Source organism: Dioscorea cayenensis, chromosome 10 (genome assembly GCF_009730915.1).
Source record: "Dioscorea cayenensis subsp. rotundata cultivar TDr96_F1 chromosome 10, TDr96_F1_v2_PseudoChromosome.rev07_lg8_w22 25.fasta, whole genome shotgun sequence".
In the NCBI taxonomy this organism is placed as follows: Eukaryota; Viridiplantae; Streptophyta; class Magnoliopsida; order Dioscoreales; family Dioscoreaceae; genus Dioscorea; species Dioscorea cayenensis.
The window spans coordinates 4,083,702-4,101,244 of NC_052480.1; the positions used below are offsets into that span (position 1 = coordinate 4,083,702).

General features: G+C 37.8%; 1 protein-coding gene across 3 annotated transcripts; it reads left to right on the forward strand.

Moving 5' to 3' along the window:
* The first annotated feature begins 7,690 nt into the window (after positions 1-7,690).
* Positions 7,691-9,572, forward strand: LOC120269930 (2-alkenal reductase (NADP(+)-dependent)-like). Of its 3 annotated transcripts, none has more exons than XM_039276909.1 (4): positions 7,691-8,012; positions 8,130-8,307; positions 8,424-8,678; positions 9,050-9,572. In XM_039276909.1, exons 1-4 carry the CDS (start codon positions 7,695-7,697, stop codon positions 9,481-9,483), a joined length of 1,185 nt encoding a protein of 394 aa, XP_039132843.1. In that variant the 5' UTR covers positions 7,691-7,694; the 3' UTR covers positions 9,484-9,572. The 3 variants fall into 3 exon arrangements, with proteins under 3 accessions (XP_039132843.1, XP_039132841.1, XP_039132842.1); XM_039276907.1 differs by having other exon boundaries at positions 7,693-8,012; positions 8,424-8,675; positions 9,107-9,572; XM_039276908.1 differs by having other exon boundaries at positions 7,693-8,012; positions 8,424-8,672; positions 9,104-9,572.
* The last annotated feature ends 7,971 nt before the right edge of the window (positions 9,573-17,543 follow it).

Sequence of the window (17,543 nt, forward strand, 5' to 3'; positions counted from 1 at the left end):
AAAAGGAATTTTTAACCCGACGGGCGCCACATTTACCCTCAAGGGAGCGCGGGCGCGACACCCACCCTACCCGCATCTTTCACTCCTTACCTGCCTGTTGAAGAGAGGGCACGGGTAAAACCCGCACTCTGCATTCTCTATCCCTCCTTCATCATATATATATATATATATATATAATTTTTATTAAACTAAACATTTACTCACAATTTACTCAATATCTATTTTTCATGATTAATTTGAAAAATAATACTCAAATTTTCTCTTAATATATTATTTTAAATTTTATTTAATTTCTATATTTTATATTTGATAATATTATTAAAAATTGAATTTTTAGATATATATTAAGAATCATAATTAAATTTAAAAATAAACAAATATAAAAATAATGTTATAATAATTTATTCTATAAATTATAAAACATCCTCGAAAAATAAGATACTAATATCAATCGGATATAACTTATGAGAATCTACTTTTTAATGTATATTCAAAAACCTTACTAGAGTATTTATAAAATTTCGCAGCTATATAAAAATATAAATAGTAGATATATAAGAAAATTTAAAACAAAACCAAGATAGTTAAACATGAAATATAATAAAAAGGTAGAGTTACCATCAGTCCTAAATCAAATGTCATTTTTTAGTGTGATTATATAATTTAAGATAAACAAATATATATCAACTTGTAATTTTTGAATTTATGGACATGTGTTTTTAAAAGATTGTAATATAATGTATAATTAATTTATTTTTATTATTATTTAAATTTAATTCGATAATTTGAACAATGGGTAACAACGGTAAGCTCGCATCTCAAGCGAGTATACCGCATACTCAGCGGTAAGGGTAAGGGTATGATACCTCAAGGCACGTGCAGGCTGGTATGGGGTAGGGTTATGGTAAAGGGTGAGGGTTTTGGCATACCCTACCCATACCCTACCCGTTGCCATCCCTAGGCCTTTGTCTCCTTTTGGCAGCATTAGCCGGCTCAACTTTTCTCCTTTTAGTGTTTTTCCCTGTTTTTTCTTTCTCCTCACCTCTGGTGAGATATTTTAGTCTGTTTTTTTTTTCTCTTTTGTTTAGTTAGAAGCATGTTTGCGTTTATACCCCTCTTCTTGAACTTTTTTCTCAATAAATTCGTGATTTATCCATTTTTTTTCAAAAAAAAAAAAATTTGGTCTAGATGCATTAACTATTGAATAGCTTAATAATATGATACAATAATATAAAAAAAAAGATACAAATTAAATTTGTTTATGTTAGTATTATTCATGGATTGTTCATTTATTGTATATTCGAGGTTCAATAATATAAAAAAAAGATACAAATTAAATTTGTTTATGTTAGTATTATTCATGGATTGTTCATTTATTGTATATTCGAGGTTCAATAATATAAAAAAAAGATACAAATTAAATTTGTTTACTTGGGTGTGGATCTTTGTGAAAAATATTATACGTAATTTTATCCCTTCAAAATTGCAAGTTAGAGAGATTTTCCTATGAGCTCCATAAGCTATCATAACTTGATGTACTACTGTAACTAACATGCCTCCGTATTTATTTATTTCTTTAATAATCTTTTAAATTGGGGTATTTGCCACCTAAGTCATTAAATTAAATTAAATGGACAGTGCAATCTTAGGAGAGAGGATTTTATTTGCAATATATTACATTACTCAATCTAGTATTGTTCTAAAGCACTAATGTCCCATTTATTAAAAATGTATTGATATGGATCTCATACTCTTTCATTTTTATAGAAAAAACCTTAAATGCAGGATGGTTGTCATCAAATTAGCACCAAACATTTATCATAAATTATCACATGAAGCTTTCTTGGTCATTTGTGTTTATAGTTTTTTTCTTTATGTATATCAGGCGCCATTAAAATTTTATAATGGTAGTTTCTATATTATTATCTAGAGGATTGAAATAAATGTAGATTATTATTATTATTAAATCATTATGCAAAATCCGGGTTCCAGTACTGTTTAGTACTGTTTATATTCATAAAAAAAAGGCGTTTGTCGTCTATTATTCAAAAAAAAAAAATCATTATGCAAAAGTTGAAAATTTAAAAAGATTCATATTCTTTAATTTTGTCTTTTTGCATTCTTTAACAACTTTAAAAATAATCTGGATTTAAAACTATGCTTTTGTTTTCTTCATTTTTAATATTTTCTAACTACTAATCTAATTTTTTCGCAGCAACAAATAAAGAGGACCACCATGAAACATCTTTTATTTAAAAAATTAAAATCCCAAAAAAAAAACAACATTATTTAATTCCTCGTAGACTTTCAATTTACAACATTAAAAAAATCTGATTTAACACTAAAATTAATTTTTAATTTTCAATCACGGTTTAATTTTTTTAAATATAATTTCTTTTTATAAAATTTATTACTTGAGATAGATTTCAATTGATTTTTCATACTATTATAATTATAATTATAATATATATATATATACAAACACAGTACATTCCATCATCTATGTGTTCATAGATTCAAATTCTGCGGATGATAATTTTCAATCATTGAATCAACAGTTGAATTAAAATCCAACTCTCAATCATTGAATCAACAGTCCAACTCTCAAACATTGAATCAACAGTTGAATTAAAATCCAACGGATTACATCATGCTTTCATTTTTTTTTTTTATCAGTTTAGAACCCGTGAAATGCTTGAGTAGTATTCATACTACTCTTCATGAGCTATTGCCTTCCCGTCTCATACTACTCTTCATGAGCTATTCCCTTCCCGTCTCTCTCATCTTCACTATCTCACAACCTTTGTATATATATATATATATATATAAATTTTATGTAGATATTCATAAAACACAAAGCAATTAGCTAAGTTTGGAAGCCCAACCATAGAACTCAAAAGTCCAGTATTATAGTAAGAAAGAGGACCATCAGTGAATGGGATCCTGAAAATTTTAACAGTGTCAGTGATAAGATACTCCTCCAAACCAGTTATTTCCCATCCATGTTGCAAGCACCACCCTTGTTTAATCTTAGCCGTGATGTCATATTTAATCATAGCCTTTGATTCTAAATTTACATAACCCTTGCTTTTATCCTCAGCGGTCACCAAATCTCCTGTAGCCCACGATCCTGGCATTGTCAATATATATATATATATCTTAGGACCAAACCTGACTTCTTCTACTTTATTCGTGGTGGTGGTGTTGACGGCAAGGACAAGAAGATTTTCTCATCGTGAGTTATTCAAATAGGTTGTTGCACTCTTTGAGACTTTTTTTTTAAAGGCATAGTTGTGATGCTAGTATGATTAGGGTTTGGTGAGATTCTTGATTTGACTCTCTTGCTCTCATAGTTTAGGTTAATTTTATAGAAATTCTTTTATCTTTGATTCTAGTCTGATCTTTTTAAAATTGATATAAACCTGGATTAGAGGGAAATGTCTGAACCATCAATGCTTGTTTTGTGAAGGATTAAATTTATTAATTTAAGGGTAAGATTCAAAAATTTCTGTTAGAAATCCTTCTTTAATTTTAAAGACTGAATTTGGAGGAGATCAAAATATGGAATTTTTATATCTTAATTTTAACTAGTTTAATGCAAAATTTTAGATTTTCTGCATGTGTATGCTGTAAGTTATAGCATTTAAATACAGGTGCCTCGAATAAGACTTCTGTGCAGACCTTGAAGAGTTATTGATTTGTTTTATGATTTTAGAGTTTGAATTAGATATTGAATTATATAGAAAATCTGTAGAAATCGACATCATACATGGATCTGCAAAATTTTAGAATTTATGCCTATGTAATGGTTGAGGTATAGCTATACTACTATACTTATACTCAAATGATATTTTTGCTGAAAACATGAAGATTTGTTAGACAATTTCATGATCTTATAGGTGGAATTTGGAGGAGAGTGAAATAAGAAAATTATAGACTTTGATGGTTTCTAGATACCTGCAAAAATTCAGATTCTTTGGATCTGAAATTTAAAAGTTATAGCATTATTAATTTAGTTGTGCCAAATGATATTATTGTGCAGAATCCGAAGTATGTTTGGTGATTCTCATGGTCTTTAGATGTTGTATCAAGTAAAGTGTAAAATAAAAAAGTGATGCATTATTGAGTTATCTGGTTGTACGTAAAATATTATTGCTTTTAAAGTTGTAGATTGAGAGATATACATATTTGAAAGGGATACGTCTGACTTACAAGTCTACAGTAATTGTTGGAGATTCAACTAAATGTTTTAAATTGAATAGTATTCTAGATTATGTGAATTTTGGATATGTCATAGTCTTAGGTGTCTATTTTTTTCATAATCTTGAAATTTGTGATTTGGAATAGTATTTGTAAAATTATGAGATTTAGTGCTCAATGGTCTTGATAGAATTGTTCATATTTTTTAGAGTGCATAATTGCTATTGTACCATCACAATAATCAATATTTGGCAGTGTAGAATAATAACTTAAACTTTTTTGCATTTGTAACCATCTAAAATCTCATTTTTGTGATACTATTGCTTATTAGTATTTTGAACTTTGTAGCATCATGAGATATTATTATTGAAAATTATCATGGTCTCTTCCCAAATATAGGATTTGGTAGTATTTTTGGGCGTTAATCAGGTGAGTAACCAGATATAAATCCTACTGTATCTACGTATTCTTCCTCGTTAAATTTTGTCTGATTATTTAATTAATTTAAATAATCATATTTCGCTGAATTAATTTATTTCAAAAATTCTGATGATTATTTTTTCTGAAATTATTTTGTTTATAAATTTCTGGACAACTATATATATATTTTTAATTATTTTTAATTATTTATTTACTTGTAATTGGTATAAATTATCTGTTCAAGTTTGGATTCAAACAACCAATTTATTTTGATATTATAAATGTGGAATCATGCGACTGCTAAAATTTTTCTTGGCAAGTTGCTTTGTATTTTGCTTGATAACTTTGAGAGTTTGTTTGTTTTGTGAACATGAAGTATTTTGATATGGAAATTAGTCCCTAATTAACTATGTACTAATCTTGTCACTGGGGTTAAACACTAACTGTGTTGACATATAATTCTTCATAGAGACTATAGTTTCACACCGTTCCATCTGTGAAAAATAACGGCCTCTAATATTCTGGCTTGGGTCACCGAGTAAATAAATAAACTATGATATTTTATTTTGACTATAGTTATTGGGAGACATATACTGTATTTATTTGGAAATCAGGCTCTGTTGGATGTTTTTCTTTTGTTTATGAATTGTATTTTGGTAATTGTTTTGCTATATCATATTATTGATTTTTATTCTGAATTTTTGAGACTTTTTATGATAACAACGTTTTTAGTGGTTGCTTATTGGGCTGTCAAACTTATAATCTGTTGTTAATTCTTTTTTTCAGATCATAAGTAAATAGTTCGACGGGCAACTTACTTGCCTAGTGAAAGCTTGTGTTTCCTTTTAAATGAGTTGTCATTATTTTAGAAAACTCTTTTTGTATTTGAGCCTCTTATATTCAGTTGATATTTGAAGTTGTAATTTTGAGATTATATTTATGTTATGAGAATAGTTTTGAGGTCTTACATGCTTACTGTATTTAGAGGTGTCAATTCGGGTTGACATAAAAAAATATAAAAAAATGTCAACCCGACCCACATTGGGTTGTGGGTTGGGCGGGCCAGCCCGCCAAAAATATAAAAAATTAAAAAAATTTAAAAATAATTATATTTTATAGTTCTCATATTATTATTTATATATTTGACATAATCTTTCCATAATACATAAAAAAATTAATAAAATTCAAAAAACTAATTGCAAAATAAAAACATCAATTAGTATTAAAAATCATCAATCTATCAAGATTACCTTAATCCTATTAAATTTGTAAAGATTAACAAAATTTAAAAAAATCAATATCTTTCACATAGAAGCCCCTTTGTAAACATGTATTTACCTTTTCTAACTTTGTAATTAATTTAATAATTTTTTATTTTTTAAATTTATTTTTTAAATTAAAGGTGGCGGGCTAGCCAGCCGCAATCGGCGGCCCCGTGGGCTGGTCCGTTTTGACCCGCCTCCAAACAAGCCTATATAATGCCAATCCAACCCACTTATTTTAGTTGGCGGGGCGGACTGGCCTGACGGACTTGACTCAAATTGACAGCTCTAACAGTATTTCACCCTATGAATATGCGGTTGTTTGTCGGCGCACTAGGCCAGGCGAGCTTAGTTCGGGTGTGACACATTTTTTTTTCCTTCTTAGATATCAGATGTCCGGACTCCACTACTATACTCACACTAAAACCTCAAATAACCAACACACATATACACATTTAAAGATCAAATACTTTAAAGAAAATATTAAGAAGAAAGATTAAAGAAAAACGCCTACAGTGCCAGGATGGAAACCTTCATTATGGGTTATTTCAGTGTGCATGGACATAAAGGATATATTCTAAGAAAAGGATCACAAGAGAGGTAGACGTTCTTAACTAGGGCAGCCTTATAAAATCCCTGGGAAACCTTAAGAAGGATAGTTTCATTGGTGACATTTAACCTCCATATCGCTCACATAGTTCTTCAGCAACACCTTGTTCATATCCTCACCACTATTTCTCCTTCTTTTGTCTCTTTCAACTTTCTGCTCTTTTTGTCTGCACTATGTATGGTTTCTAAGTTCAAATAAAGATGTAATAATAGGTAGAGGACTACAGTACTATATTATAAAGGAGAGAAATAAATACTGGTATACTATAATTTTTGTGAAGAATTAATTAGGGATAGTGATATTTTTGGAATACAACTTTGGAGTCAGATAACAGTACTTAGAAAGCTTTTATGAGTTTAGACAAATACGTCAGCAATGACGTCCAAATAAATGGCCTGCCAAAGCAATCAAAAATAATATCAAATCAGAGATTAAGGAAGCCTCATGAGAGAAAAGTAAAGATTATCAATAGAAAATGGATTATCAATGTGACAGATTCTTCTTTTGATTATCAATAGAAGATGGAAATTTTATAGTATTAAAGGATAAAGATTAATGATATAAGAGACAGTGGACAAAGAGAAAATTAACAATTATGGTGGGTGGGCACCAGTGTTTGGTAAAGGAGCGCTCAATGACCCCATTTAAAGATGCACTAAAACACAAATAACAGAGGCAGTGTGGCTGTGTGCCCTGATTACGCATTTATATTCCAAAAATACCCTTTTTTTTAAATTAAAATTACAGTTATGACACAATTTTTTTTGTTTTTATGGATAAAAATGATAAAAATAGTCAGGCGTGAAAATGCATCTGCTAAGATGATTTAATGACCCATTAAATATAATTTAGAAGAAAATGACTTTGTTTTTTCTATGGAAAATCTATGAAGATCAACAAACAGTAATGGTAAACAGTGCTGACCCCATAATCTTGCTCTCAACTTCATTGATATATTACCATATATATATATCTTCCTTCAACAATTAATTGTGCAAAAACAGTGAAAATAAAGAACAGCTTAATTTCTGGTTTCTAGTCCATTTCAATTTTTATAAAATAATTCGCCTAAACAGGTTTCATGGCGAATTATTTTAATTAATACGTCAGCCTTGATGTCATGAGGGATGTATTAACATAATTCGCCATAGCATGGAAACCCTCTTAAACAGTGCTCTCATTTAGTTATAAATACAGACTCCATGGAAACCCCTAGATATATAAAAGAAAATTTTAAAAGGAAAAAAGAAGTACTAGAGGTTAGAAATAAAATGGCTGGTGTTGCTGAAGGGGCGGTGATGAAGAACAACAAAAAGGTGTTGTTAAAGAAGTATGTGAGTGGGTTTCCACAAGAGAGTGATCTGGAGGTTGTCACCAATGAAACTATCCTTCTTAAGGTCCCTCAGGAATCTAACGCTGTCCTGGTTAAGAACCTCTACCTCTCTTGTGATCCTTTTCTTAGAGTCCTTATGTCCGACCTCGCTGAACCCATCTATATTGAAGGTTTTCATCTTGGCAATGTAAGTTTCCTTCTTTAATCTCTATGATTAATTTTCTTCTTATAATATATTTTGTTTAAGTAATTGATCTTAGTTTAATATGCATGTTTATATATATATATATATATATGTAAGTAGGTTATTAGAGGTTTTGGAGTGAGTAGAGTATTGGAATCTGGTCATCCTGATTTCAAAGAAGGGGAATATGTATGGGGGATAACTGGATGGGAGGAGTATAGTCTCATCACTGACACTGAGAAAATTTTCAAGATCCCATTCACTGATGTTCCTCTTTCCTACTACACTGGACTTCTTGGTAAGATATATATGGTTGTGCTTTCAAAAAGTAGTTGCTTTGTTTATTATGAAATTCCAAACAGAAGTTAATTATATGTAGAATTAATATATGTATGTATGTATGTATGTTTGTAGGGATGGCTGGATTGACAGCATATATAGGATTCAATGAGATGTGTTCTCCAAAAAAAGGAGAGTATGTATTTATATCAGCAGCATCAGGAGCTGTTGGGCAGCTTGTGGGACAATTGGGCAAACTTAAGGGTTGCTATGTAGTTGGGACTGCTGGTTCTGATGAGAAAGTAGAACTTTTGAAAACTAAGTTTGGTTTTGATGATGCCTTCAATTATAAAACAGAGAAAAGTTTGGGAGTAGCAGTCAACAGGTCAAGTCTTTTCTCTTCTTTCCTTCTTTTTCTCTTTTATATACAACAAAAAGGTTACCAGGTGTTGTCTTGTCTTCAATCTTAGTTTCCGATTTTACCCCTCATTATTTGTCCCATTCACCACAATGGCATCCATTATGTGGTCTTTGAGATTTTTCAGATTTTTCTTTCATCTATCAATTCTTTTTTTTGAAAAGCCAAAAATTCCTAAAATTAAGTGTGTGTGCACACTATACATATACATCTCATTTCTCTCCCTTTCAGAGTTGCATATAGGAAGATTTATTAACTCTTGAAATATCTTCTGGGTGTACACACGATCGAACTCTAATCACTCCAAGTAATATTTGACTGAGTTAATAAATCTTTAAAGGAGGAGAGTTATCAAGACTAATTATAATTATTATTATAATAATTATTACTTCATTCCGGTGTTTTCCTAATGGGATAGACATATACTTCGACAATGTGGGAGGTGCAATGCTAGACGCTGCTCTTTTGAACATGAGGGCTAATGGTAGAATATCAGCATGTGGAATGATCTCACAGTACAATTTGGAGGAGCCTGAAGGTGTGCATTTCTTGGTGAAGATGCTCACCAAAAGACTCACAATGAAAGGATTCAATGTAATTGATCATTTCAGTGTCTATCCAAAGTTTTTGGAGGTGGTTATCCCATACATTAAGAATGGAGAAATCACATACTTAGAAGACAAGGCCGATGGAATTGAGAATGCTCCTGCTGCTTTAGTTGGACTTTTTACCGGCAAAAATGTGGGGAAACAATTGGTTGTTTTGGCTGATGAGTAGTGCTCTTATTTTATAATAATCATCAAACTTGTTTCTTGTTTTTTTTAGTTATTATGATTAAGAACAGATATTATATCAATCAGATTTGTGGTAATGATAAAAGGTGGATAAAACCACATTCATAAAGAAAACACCGAAGACAAAATACAACAAGAGACCCACAAGAAGTGGGAGGACCAACAACACAACAGACTCAGCAGAAAACCACAAAAAGAGGAAGCCCAAACAAGAGAAGGGGCAACCCCAAAAAGACAACAACACTTCACATCTCCCGGGTAAGAACTATCCTCCTGAGGAAGATGGTGCTCCACCTCCTAGCGTAAATGAACTCCGAGCTCGCTTGATCTTCTTAATTGGTTCTTCCAACTTTGCTCTTTTAGAGTCAGGAGCTGCATTCAGCCATATGAGAAATATATGAATAATCTTCACAATAAGAGAAGCAAACGAAGCACATGGAGATGAAAAAATGCGAGCATTTCATTCAATCCAGATATTCCAAGTAATGGCTCTAGCTAAGAGGTCCCAAAAAGAAAGATAACGACCTCGGAAGTTATTTCGCCGATTTCCCCACGGATCTCGCATGGATAAAGGACCGGATCGAGACCTCGAACAACCGTCCGAAGAAGTTCCAAACATGCTGAAGCAACAGAGACCTGAGTGAGGAGGTGATCGGTCGATTCAACATCGAGCATGGCACATGACACAAGTAGTTGAAGAAACAAAAATTGCATCTTCTAAGTGCCAAATTTTTCCAACGAGAGAATCTTATCCTCCCAAGCCGACCCAGGTTGAAGAGGTTGACTTTCCTAGGGCAGCTACCCCTTAGGATAATGGGTGATCGAGGGACAACGAATCCCCCCATCAATGAGGAAGGAATAGAAAGATTTAACAGAGAAACGACCATTAGGGGACAGGCCCCAGCGCTTTCGATCACTGCCAGAACTCTGTAAGTTATCAAGTAAAGATCGCAAAGAGGGATAATCCTCCAGCGGCAACCAATCAGCACTACCCACCAAATCCCTAACCGTGCCATCTTTGTGCGAGGACAAGTTACAACGATGTGGCCAAATGTTGGCAGGAGCACGACCCTCAAGCCAATTGTCCAACCAGAAAAGTGTAGTGGAACCATCATTCACAGTGGTAATCAAATTCATCCTAACGCGAGGCAAGGAGTGGAGAATCCCACTCAAAAGAAGGATCGCCGAGAAGGTTGCTTATGGAGCAGACTTCCGGATAGGGATCCTATCGAAATAGTTAGCATGGAAGACCAACCCCCACACCCGGTTGTTACGGACATCGACTTCCACCACCACTTACCAAGAAGGGCCATGTTGAAAGTAGCCAGATTAAGAATACCCCAACCCCCCTGCTCCCTAGGACGACAAATCCTATCCCACTTAACCAATCGATTTTTGGGATCTTTGGAGATCGGGGGCGGACCATAAGAAGTCCCTTCTAATCCTATCAATGCTTTTGATAACCCAACCAAGAAGCTTGAAAATAGACATCCAGTAGGTAGGAATAGCAGATAGGACCGAGTTTAGAAGCGTCAGGCGCCCACCAAGTGAAAGAAATTTGGATTTCCAGACCGCCAACCTAGATCTAATCTTATGGATAAGGATATCCCAATCTTGCTTTCTAGGTCGGCCCCCCACAATAGGGAGCCCAAGGTAGGCCAGTGGTAAGGCGCCAGTACTGCAATGTAGAGTCCTAGCAAGGTGAGTTTGAGGCGCCAAAGTCCTATTGGAGGAGTACAGACATGATTTCTTAGAATTAACACATAATCCAGAAAGGCCTTCAAAGAATAAGAGGATCAATTTGATGATACGCAGATCTTCCCCTCCCCCAGCCGTCATGATAAGTAGATCATCCGCATACTGCAAATGACACATCTTAGACCCCGAATTTCCAAGAGGCACCCCAATTAGGATCCTAGAGTTTAGTGCGTTGTTGAATAAGGTACTCAAAGACATCCGCCACTGTGAGTAACAGAGAACGGGGACGGAGGGTCTCCCCGCCTCAATCCCCTTGTATCCCGACATAACCACACTCCTTTCCATTGATAAGAAACTTAGCCTTAGACGAGTATAGAATGGACTTAATCCACCCCACCCATCTATCGCTGAACCCCCGAGCATACATGAGCTCCAAGAGAAAATTCCAATCCACAGTATCAAACGCTTTAGAGAAGTCCACCTTAAAAATGTGGCCCGGGATATGATGCCGTTGCATGTAATAAATGAGCTCCTGAGCCGTAGCAATATTGTCAATAATACATCTGCCCTTGATGAATGCCGATTGGGTCATGTCAATCAGATCACTGATCCCATCGCAAAGTCTGTTCGCCAAAAGCTTAGAGAGAATTTTGAGGGAAGAGTTGATTAGGCTAATTGGACGATAATGCGAGGGATCTTCTGGAGTTTGAGTTTTAGGAATTAGCGCAATATTCGACCAATTAATTCTTTCCAGGTTGGCTCTCCCCCAGAAGAAGTCATCACACAACTTAAAAATGTCATCCTTGATAACGTCCCAAAATTTTTGGAAGAAGAAAAGTGGGAAGCCATCCGGGCTCAGCGCCTTATCAGCACTCATACTGAAAACCGCCTTTTTGATTTCCTCCTGAGTGAAAGGAGCATCTAAATAGGATAAGTTGTGAAGGGTTTTAGGACCAAGCAAGGTATTCCATCGACCTTTTACGACGGTAACCCCTGGTCGAACCATAGAGATCCTGGAAAAATGAAGTAAATGCGTCACCAATTCCTTGAGCGTCATCAACCCTTATATTATCATGCAGCACCCACGGCACGAAATTCCTATTCCGGCGACCATTTGCAACCGCGTTGAAGAATTTTGTATTTTCGTCGCCTTCCTTAATCCAAGTCACTCGCATGACGCTTCCAGAGAGATTTCTTCCTGCTTGAAAATTTTGTCAAGTTCATTTCTTAATGACATCTCAAGTTTGAAATCCTCATACGACAAAGGTCTACCCTCATTAGTAACCCTCGAGTCCTTCTAACTCATTCAACAACGCAGTTTCTTAAGTTTGATTGATCCAAAGTCGTGTTTGGCCCAATGCTTGATCCGGCCTGGGTAAGTGAGAGTTTCTTTGACAGAGTAAAGGCCCCACACCCGGGGCGGGGGAGATCCCACCAGTCTCTAATTAAGTCACCAAAATTATCGGCAAGACACCACGCTTGTTCAAAAACGAAAAAGTGCGAGCAACAGGAATATGGGTACCCGATTCCAACCTAATTGGTACATGGTCAGATCTCAGTCGAGGAAGACTGTTCTGAAGGACTTTGGGAAACAACCCCACCCGAAAGCGGAGTTAATCAAGAAACGGTCAAGCCTAACCCAAATTGGATTAGCTTGCCCATTTGTCCATGTAAATTTCTTCCCAACGCTAGGTGGTTCCAAAAGTTGGAGGTCCCTAATGAAGTCCTGGGCCAATTTAATGTCCTGACGATTGAAAATGCCATTCGGCTTATCGGAAGGATCAAAGATTGAATTAAAATCCCCACAGATAACCCAAGGAATGCCACTCCCCGGTTGGCATCCTCTAATTTCATTCCAGAATTCTAGCTTAAGGTGGCGATCGACTGGCCCATAAACCGAGGTGCAGACCCAAATCGCGTTATTAGTACGGTTGGTAAATTTAACTGTAAGACTAAAGACTCCTTTATGTGTCTCAGTTCCTTCAAAAAGATTACTATTCCAACCCACAATAATACCACCAGCCGTACCAGCAGCCGGAACAAAGGAGAAATGGTCCAACCGAGGACCACCAATAGACCTCCAGATGGAAGGGTCAATTGAATTCAACTTGGACTCTTGAAGACAACAAATGTCCGCATGATGGAGATGAAGGAAATCCTTAACTAGGAATCTTTTAGACGGCATTCCTAGACCGCGTACATTCCAAGTAATTATATTCATTAACAACTAATCAGTCCGAGAAACGGGGCCAGCATTGGAGGACCCCGCACCATCTCCATTTGGAGCTAACCGTTTAGATTCAAGCAATCGTAAATGTGCAAAACATTTATCTCTATGATGCATGGAATCAAAGGTAATGCCACATGCCATACAATAATTATTCAGATGCATATCAGTCCAATCGGAAATAAGAAGAGGGGAAGAGGATGTACCGTCCGGAGGTGAGGTCGAGTTCCCTTTTTTCTTAACTGATCTAGGTGGCTGTGAAATAAACCCAGCTTCCTCAGTCCATCTAGAAGAGGGTTTTTTTCTACGCTCACTTCTTCTGGCGACCTGAGAGGTATCTTCATTTTGCTCAGTCTGTAGCAAGCGCCTGATCTTCACCTCAAAATCAGACTCCGAGTCATCCGAGTAATGACTTTCAATGCTGTCATCACCATGGTCCACACCAACCTCCTCCAGTCCCTTCCCAGGTTCAGGAATTAATCCTTCATCTTGAATATCACCACCCCAAATTTCAATGTTTTCTTTCACATCATCTCCCAAGGCTCGGTCAGTTTTGGATGCGAGATCCGTAGAGAATTTTGATGGAACCAGAGTCCAAACACCGTGGATGAATACCCATGAGAAGTTGGGCGGGAGACTGAAATTCGAAGGGGGTCTAGAAGGATCACAGAATGAAGCCTCAGTAGGTAATTCCCCTTGGGCCGCGACATCTCTTCCCGGCCCAACACCCATTGGGGCATTAGAGACCCTAACTTCCAATGGGTCGGCCACATTCGGCCCACATTTATTGCCCAAATCTCCATCAGAATTAAGGCCCATAGAGCTACGAATAAAATCTGGATCCGTGTCGGCCTGTCCAACCGAGGGAGACACAAAGGCCACAGCATTCCCAGTGCCACGCGTCGCCTTCGCACTCCCCAGCAGTCCCAGTTTTCCGCTGTCATTGACCTCGGTAGAAGCGGCCACCTCGACCAACCCCAGCTCGACAGCGCCACTCCTGACACCCAAATTGGCGTCATCATGTGGCGAAAATGAACCAGCAATTAAAGCTTCTCTCTCCTGCTCCTCTTCCAACGGTTTAGATCCAACGGTCCGAGACACGTCTGGACCGCCACCGTGGGAGGTATTTCCGCTACCGTCAACCATCGCATCACCACCAGGAAGGATCCCCGGAGTTGTCGCTGCGGCCCCGGGAGCATGGCTCACCGGTCGGGCCTCAATAAGGTTAATCATCTCGACCCCGGGAGCGGAGCTCACCAGTCGGGCCACAGTGGAACTCAATTGCACAGCCCCGGGAGCCTCGCTCTCCGGACGGGCCACCGCGGAACTCGACAGCACGACCCTGGGAGCCTCGCTCACCGGCCGGGTCCTCTCCTCCTGTCGTGTCGACGTATGCGGTCGCGGCCTCCATCCTTGGAGAACAGTTCGATTATGATCAGTCTCGCGAGCAGGTCGACGTTGGCCCTCCCGGTCAGGCCGAGGGCGTTGGTCCTCCCTAGCACGACGATGGTCCTCCTTCGCAACAATGAGAGATTCCTTTCCCGAGTTCTCCTTCTGTAACCGAGTCTCCACCACCCCTTTACCCTTCGCTTCACTCGGGATCTCATGGGTGAACCGAACGTGGTCACCCATCCGCTCCTCCTCTTCCATCGCCGACAGCGCCGAAGTGTAGACAAACTTCTCCAAATCCCGACGGAAAGTAGGGAACGGCAGCTTGTTGTCTGTGATGAGCACTGTGAACTTCCTCATGTCGAAGCTGAAGGAGACTTCAAAAGGGATCCTCGCATGTCGGTGACACCTTACCAGAACAGAGAGGAAGGCCTTATGAGGCTTACTCGGCTGCGGGATCGCCACCAGGTCACCAACAGGACGAAGGAGATCCACTAACACCGTCCACGTCCAAGCATGCAGCGGGAGGTTCCAAATCAGGAGAACTTGGCCCTTCCCCGACGCAGCGCCGACTGAGCCAATCTCCGCCGTCCACGGAGAGATGGATATAACGCAAGGACCCATACGTGACGGCAGGCTAAGTTCTCCGACCTTACTCGCCTTGATAGCCTCATTCTCACTGCACAGGGTGGCCAGGAATGAGTTACCTCTGAACTCATAAACTGCATCCACTCGTGGGGTATTCAGAGCTCCCGGGAGGAATTCAAGGAGAATGTCGTCGCTGGTCTGGCCGGAGACAACATCTAGCACCATAACCTTGGCGAGCTCCTTCCGGAGTTTGGATGTCTCATGCGACAGGGAGATGGAGATATGCGATTTAAAAGGGTTTAATCTATCAACCGTGGTTTTCTCAACCTGCGAGGGAGGGACCTCAGGAAAAACAAAAGTTCTGTTAGTCTTGGCCGTCGGACGGACACGACGGTGTCTTGGAGGCGACGGCAGCTCCACTCTACACCCAGAAGCCATGTGGCCCGCACCACCACAACGTCGGCATGTTAAGCGATGTCTACATTCCGAGGTCTTGTGTGACGTCTTAAGACAGTGCCCGCACATCGTCGGAGATCGTTGCCTCTTGACACCTGTTACCAAGGAATGGCTAGCCGGAGAAGAGACATGAGAGGTTCGGGTATCTCCAGTATCCTCCGGCCTCGGACTGCACTTGTTCTTACGACTCTGAACTCGTTCCCAGCCTTCCTCAGTCGAACAATCCTCAGGTAGAACTGTAGTCTCGGGAGGACTAGCGGCCTGAGCAAACGACTTCCCCGGTCGAACAAGAGCCGACCTAGCTGCGAACGCCTTACTATGTCCAGAAGGACGATGGTGAGGAGTCCGCCTAAACCCAGTGCCTCCCTTGCCCGATCCTCCCTTGTTACCTCCGCGACCACCACCATGAGCCCCGCCGTGCGCGCCGCCCAGGAGATCACCATGGAGTGACTCCATCCTATTTGTGGTAATTTTTGCACTATAAAAAAAATTACAATCTTATAAAGAATTAATAAACATCCCGCTACATGCATGTACCTCCATGTAGTCGTTCCTGAAGTTGTTGTGAGCTTTCCTATTTATTATTGTAATTTTATTGTTATTTAATGGATATAATTTATCTATTTTTTAAAAATAAATAAATAAATAAATATCTCACCATGTCTAAATAACAAAATATGCGATTTTTCTTGTGCATTTGTTATCCAGGTGAACGCCACACTTAAAGGTAAATCACATTCATTAAGAGACAAAAGGTACAACGATAGCAAAATTCTAATAGATGTGGAAATCAAAAACAGTACTTAAAGACAAACACAATAAAAAAAACAACAAACTATAAAAAGGAGACGGAGACTGCCTTAGCTAGATAGTGCGCCGAAGCTGGCAACACTCAGTGCGGCATGGACAGATCATCTAGCCTGAGTCAGGAAGAACGGTGGGCTCCCTTGGATCACTCGCTCCCTCAGCACAAGTCCCAAGATAATCCAAGCTGCGCTTGGCAGAAGCAATAGAGTCTTCCAGTTTGATCCTTTTGACCATGGGTGTTGCATTCCACCATAGAAGTAGCTAATTAATGGTTAATTTTGCACAAGATAAAGGTGACAGGAAATAGCTTAAAATTAAAAACACGCTTATTTTTTTCAAACCAAATGCACCAAATTAAAGTATGAGAGACAGAGTCCCACTATATCTTTTGGAAGGTGGGATGAGAACCCTCCAAGAACCCCAAACTTAGCGAAGGGAAGTAGGGAGGTGTGAGAGTTGGAAGAGTTTTTTTAAGGTCACTTTTTTGTATGAACTTTTTAAGATTTTTTTTTTCAAAATGTTGGAAGAATTATTGATCGAGTCTGCAAGCCTTCTTTCATTTTATAAATTCCAATTTTTATTTTTATTTTTATTTATTAAGTCATTGATTTATTTTGATTTATTTTTAATGTAGCTTATAATCTCATATGATATCTCATAATATTCATTTTACAGGGTGAATTATTAGTCATCCTCCATTACAATTGATTTTTTTTAGACACATTATACTTGAACATATTTCCCTTGCTACTTGGAGGAAGATTAGGGGAAGTAGGCTGGATTAATTTGCTTTTGTGCCTGCCATTGGTTCTGCTGACAAAATTATCATGGGTTGGAACGGTGCTCTCTTAGCGGGTAAACTAGAAAAGGTCGGGACT

Bases quoted from the DNA above. Each gene is read 5' to 3' on its own strand.
- LOC120269930 (XM_039276909.1), top strand. From the start codon at position 7,695: ATGGAAACCCCTAGATATATAAAAGAAAATTTTAAAAGGAAAAAAGAA. The intron at 8,013-8,129 runs GTAAGTTTCCTT...ATATGTAAGTAG, and splicing joins AAGGTTTTCATCTTGGCAAT to GTTATTAGAGGTTTTGGAGT. The intron at 8,308-8,423 runs GTAAGATATATA...GTATGTTTGTAG, and splicing joins CTACTACACTGGACTTCTTG to GGATGGCTGGATTGACAGCA.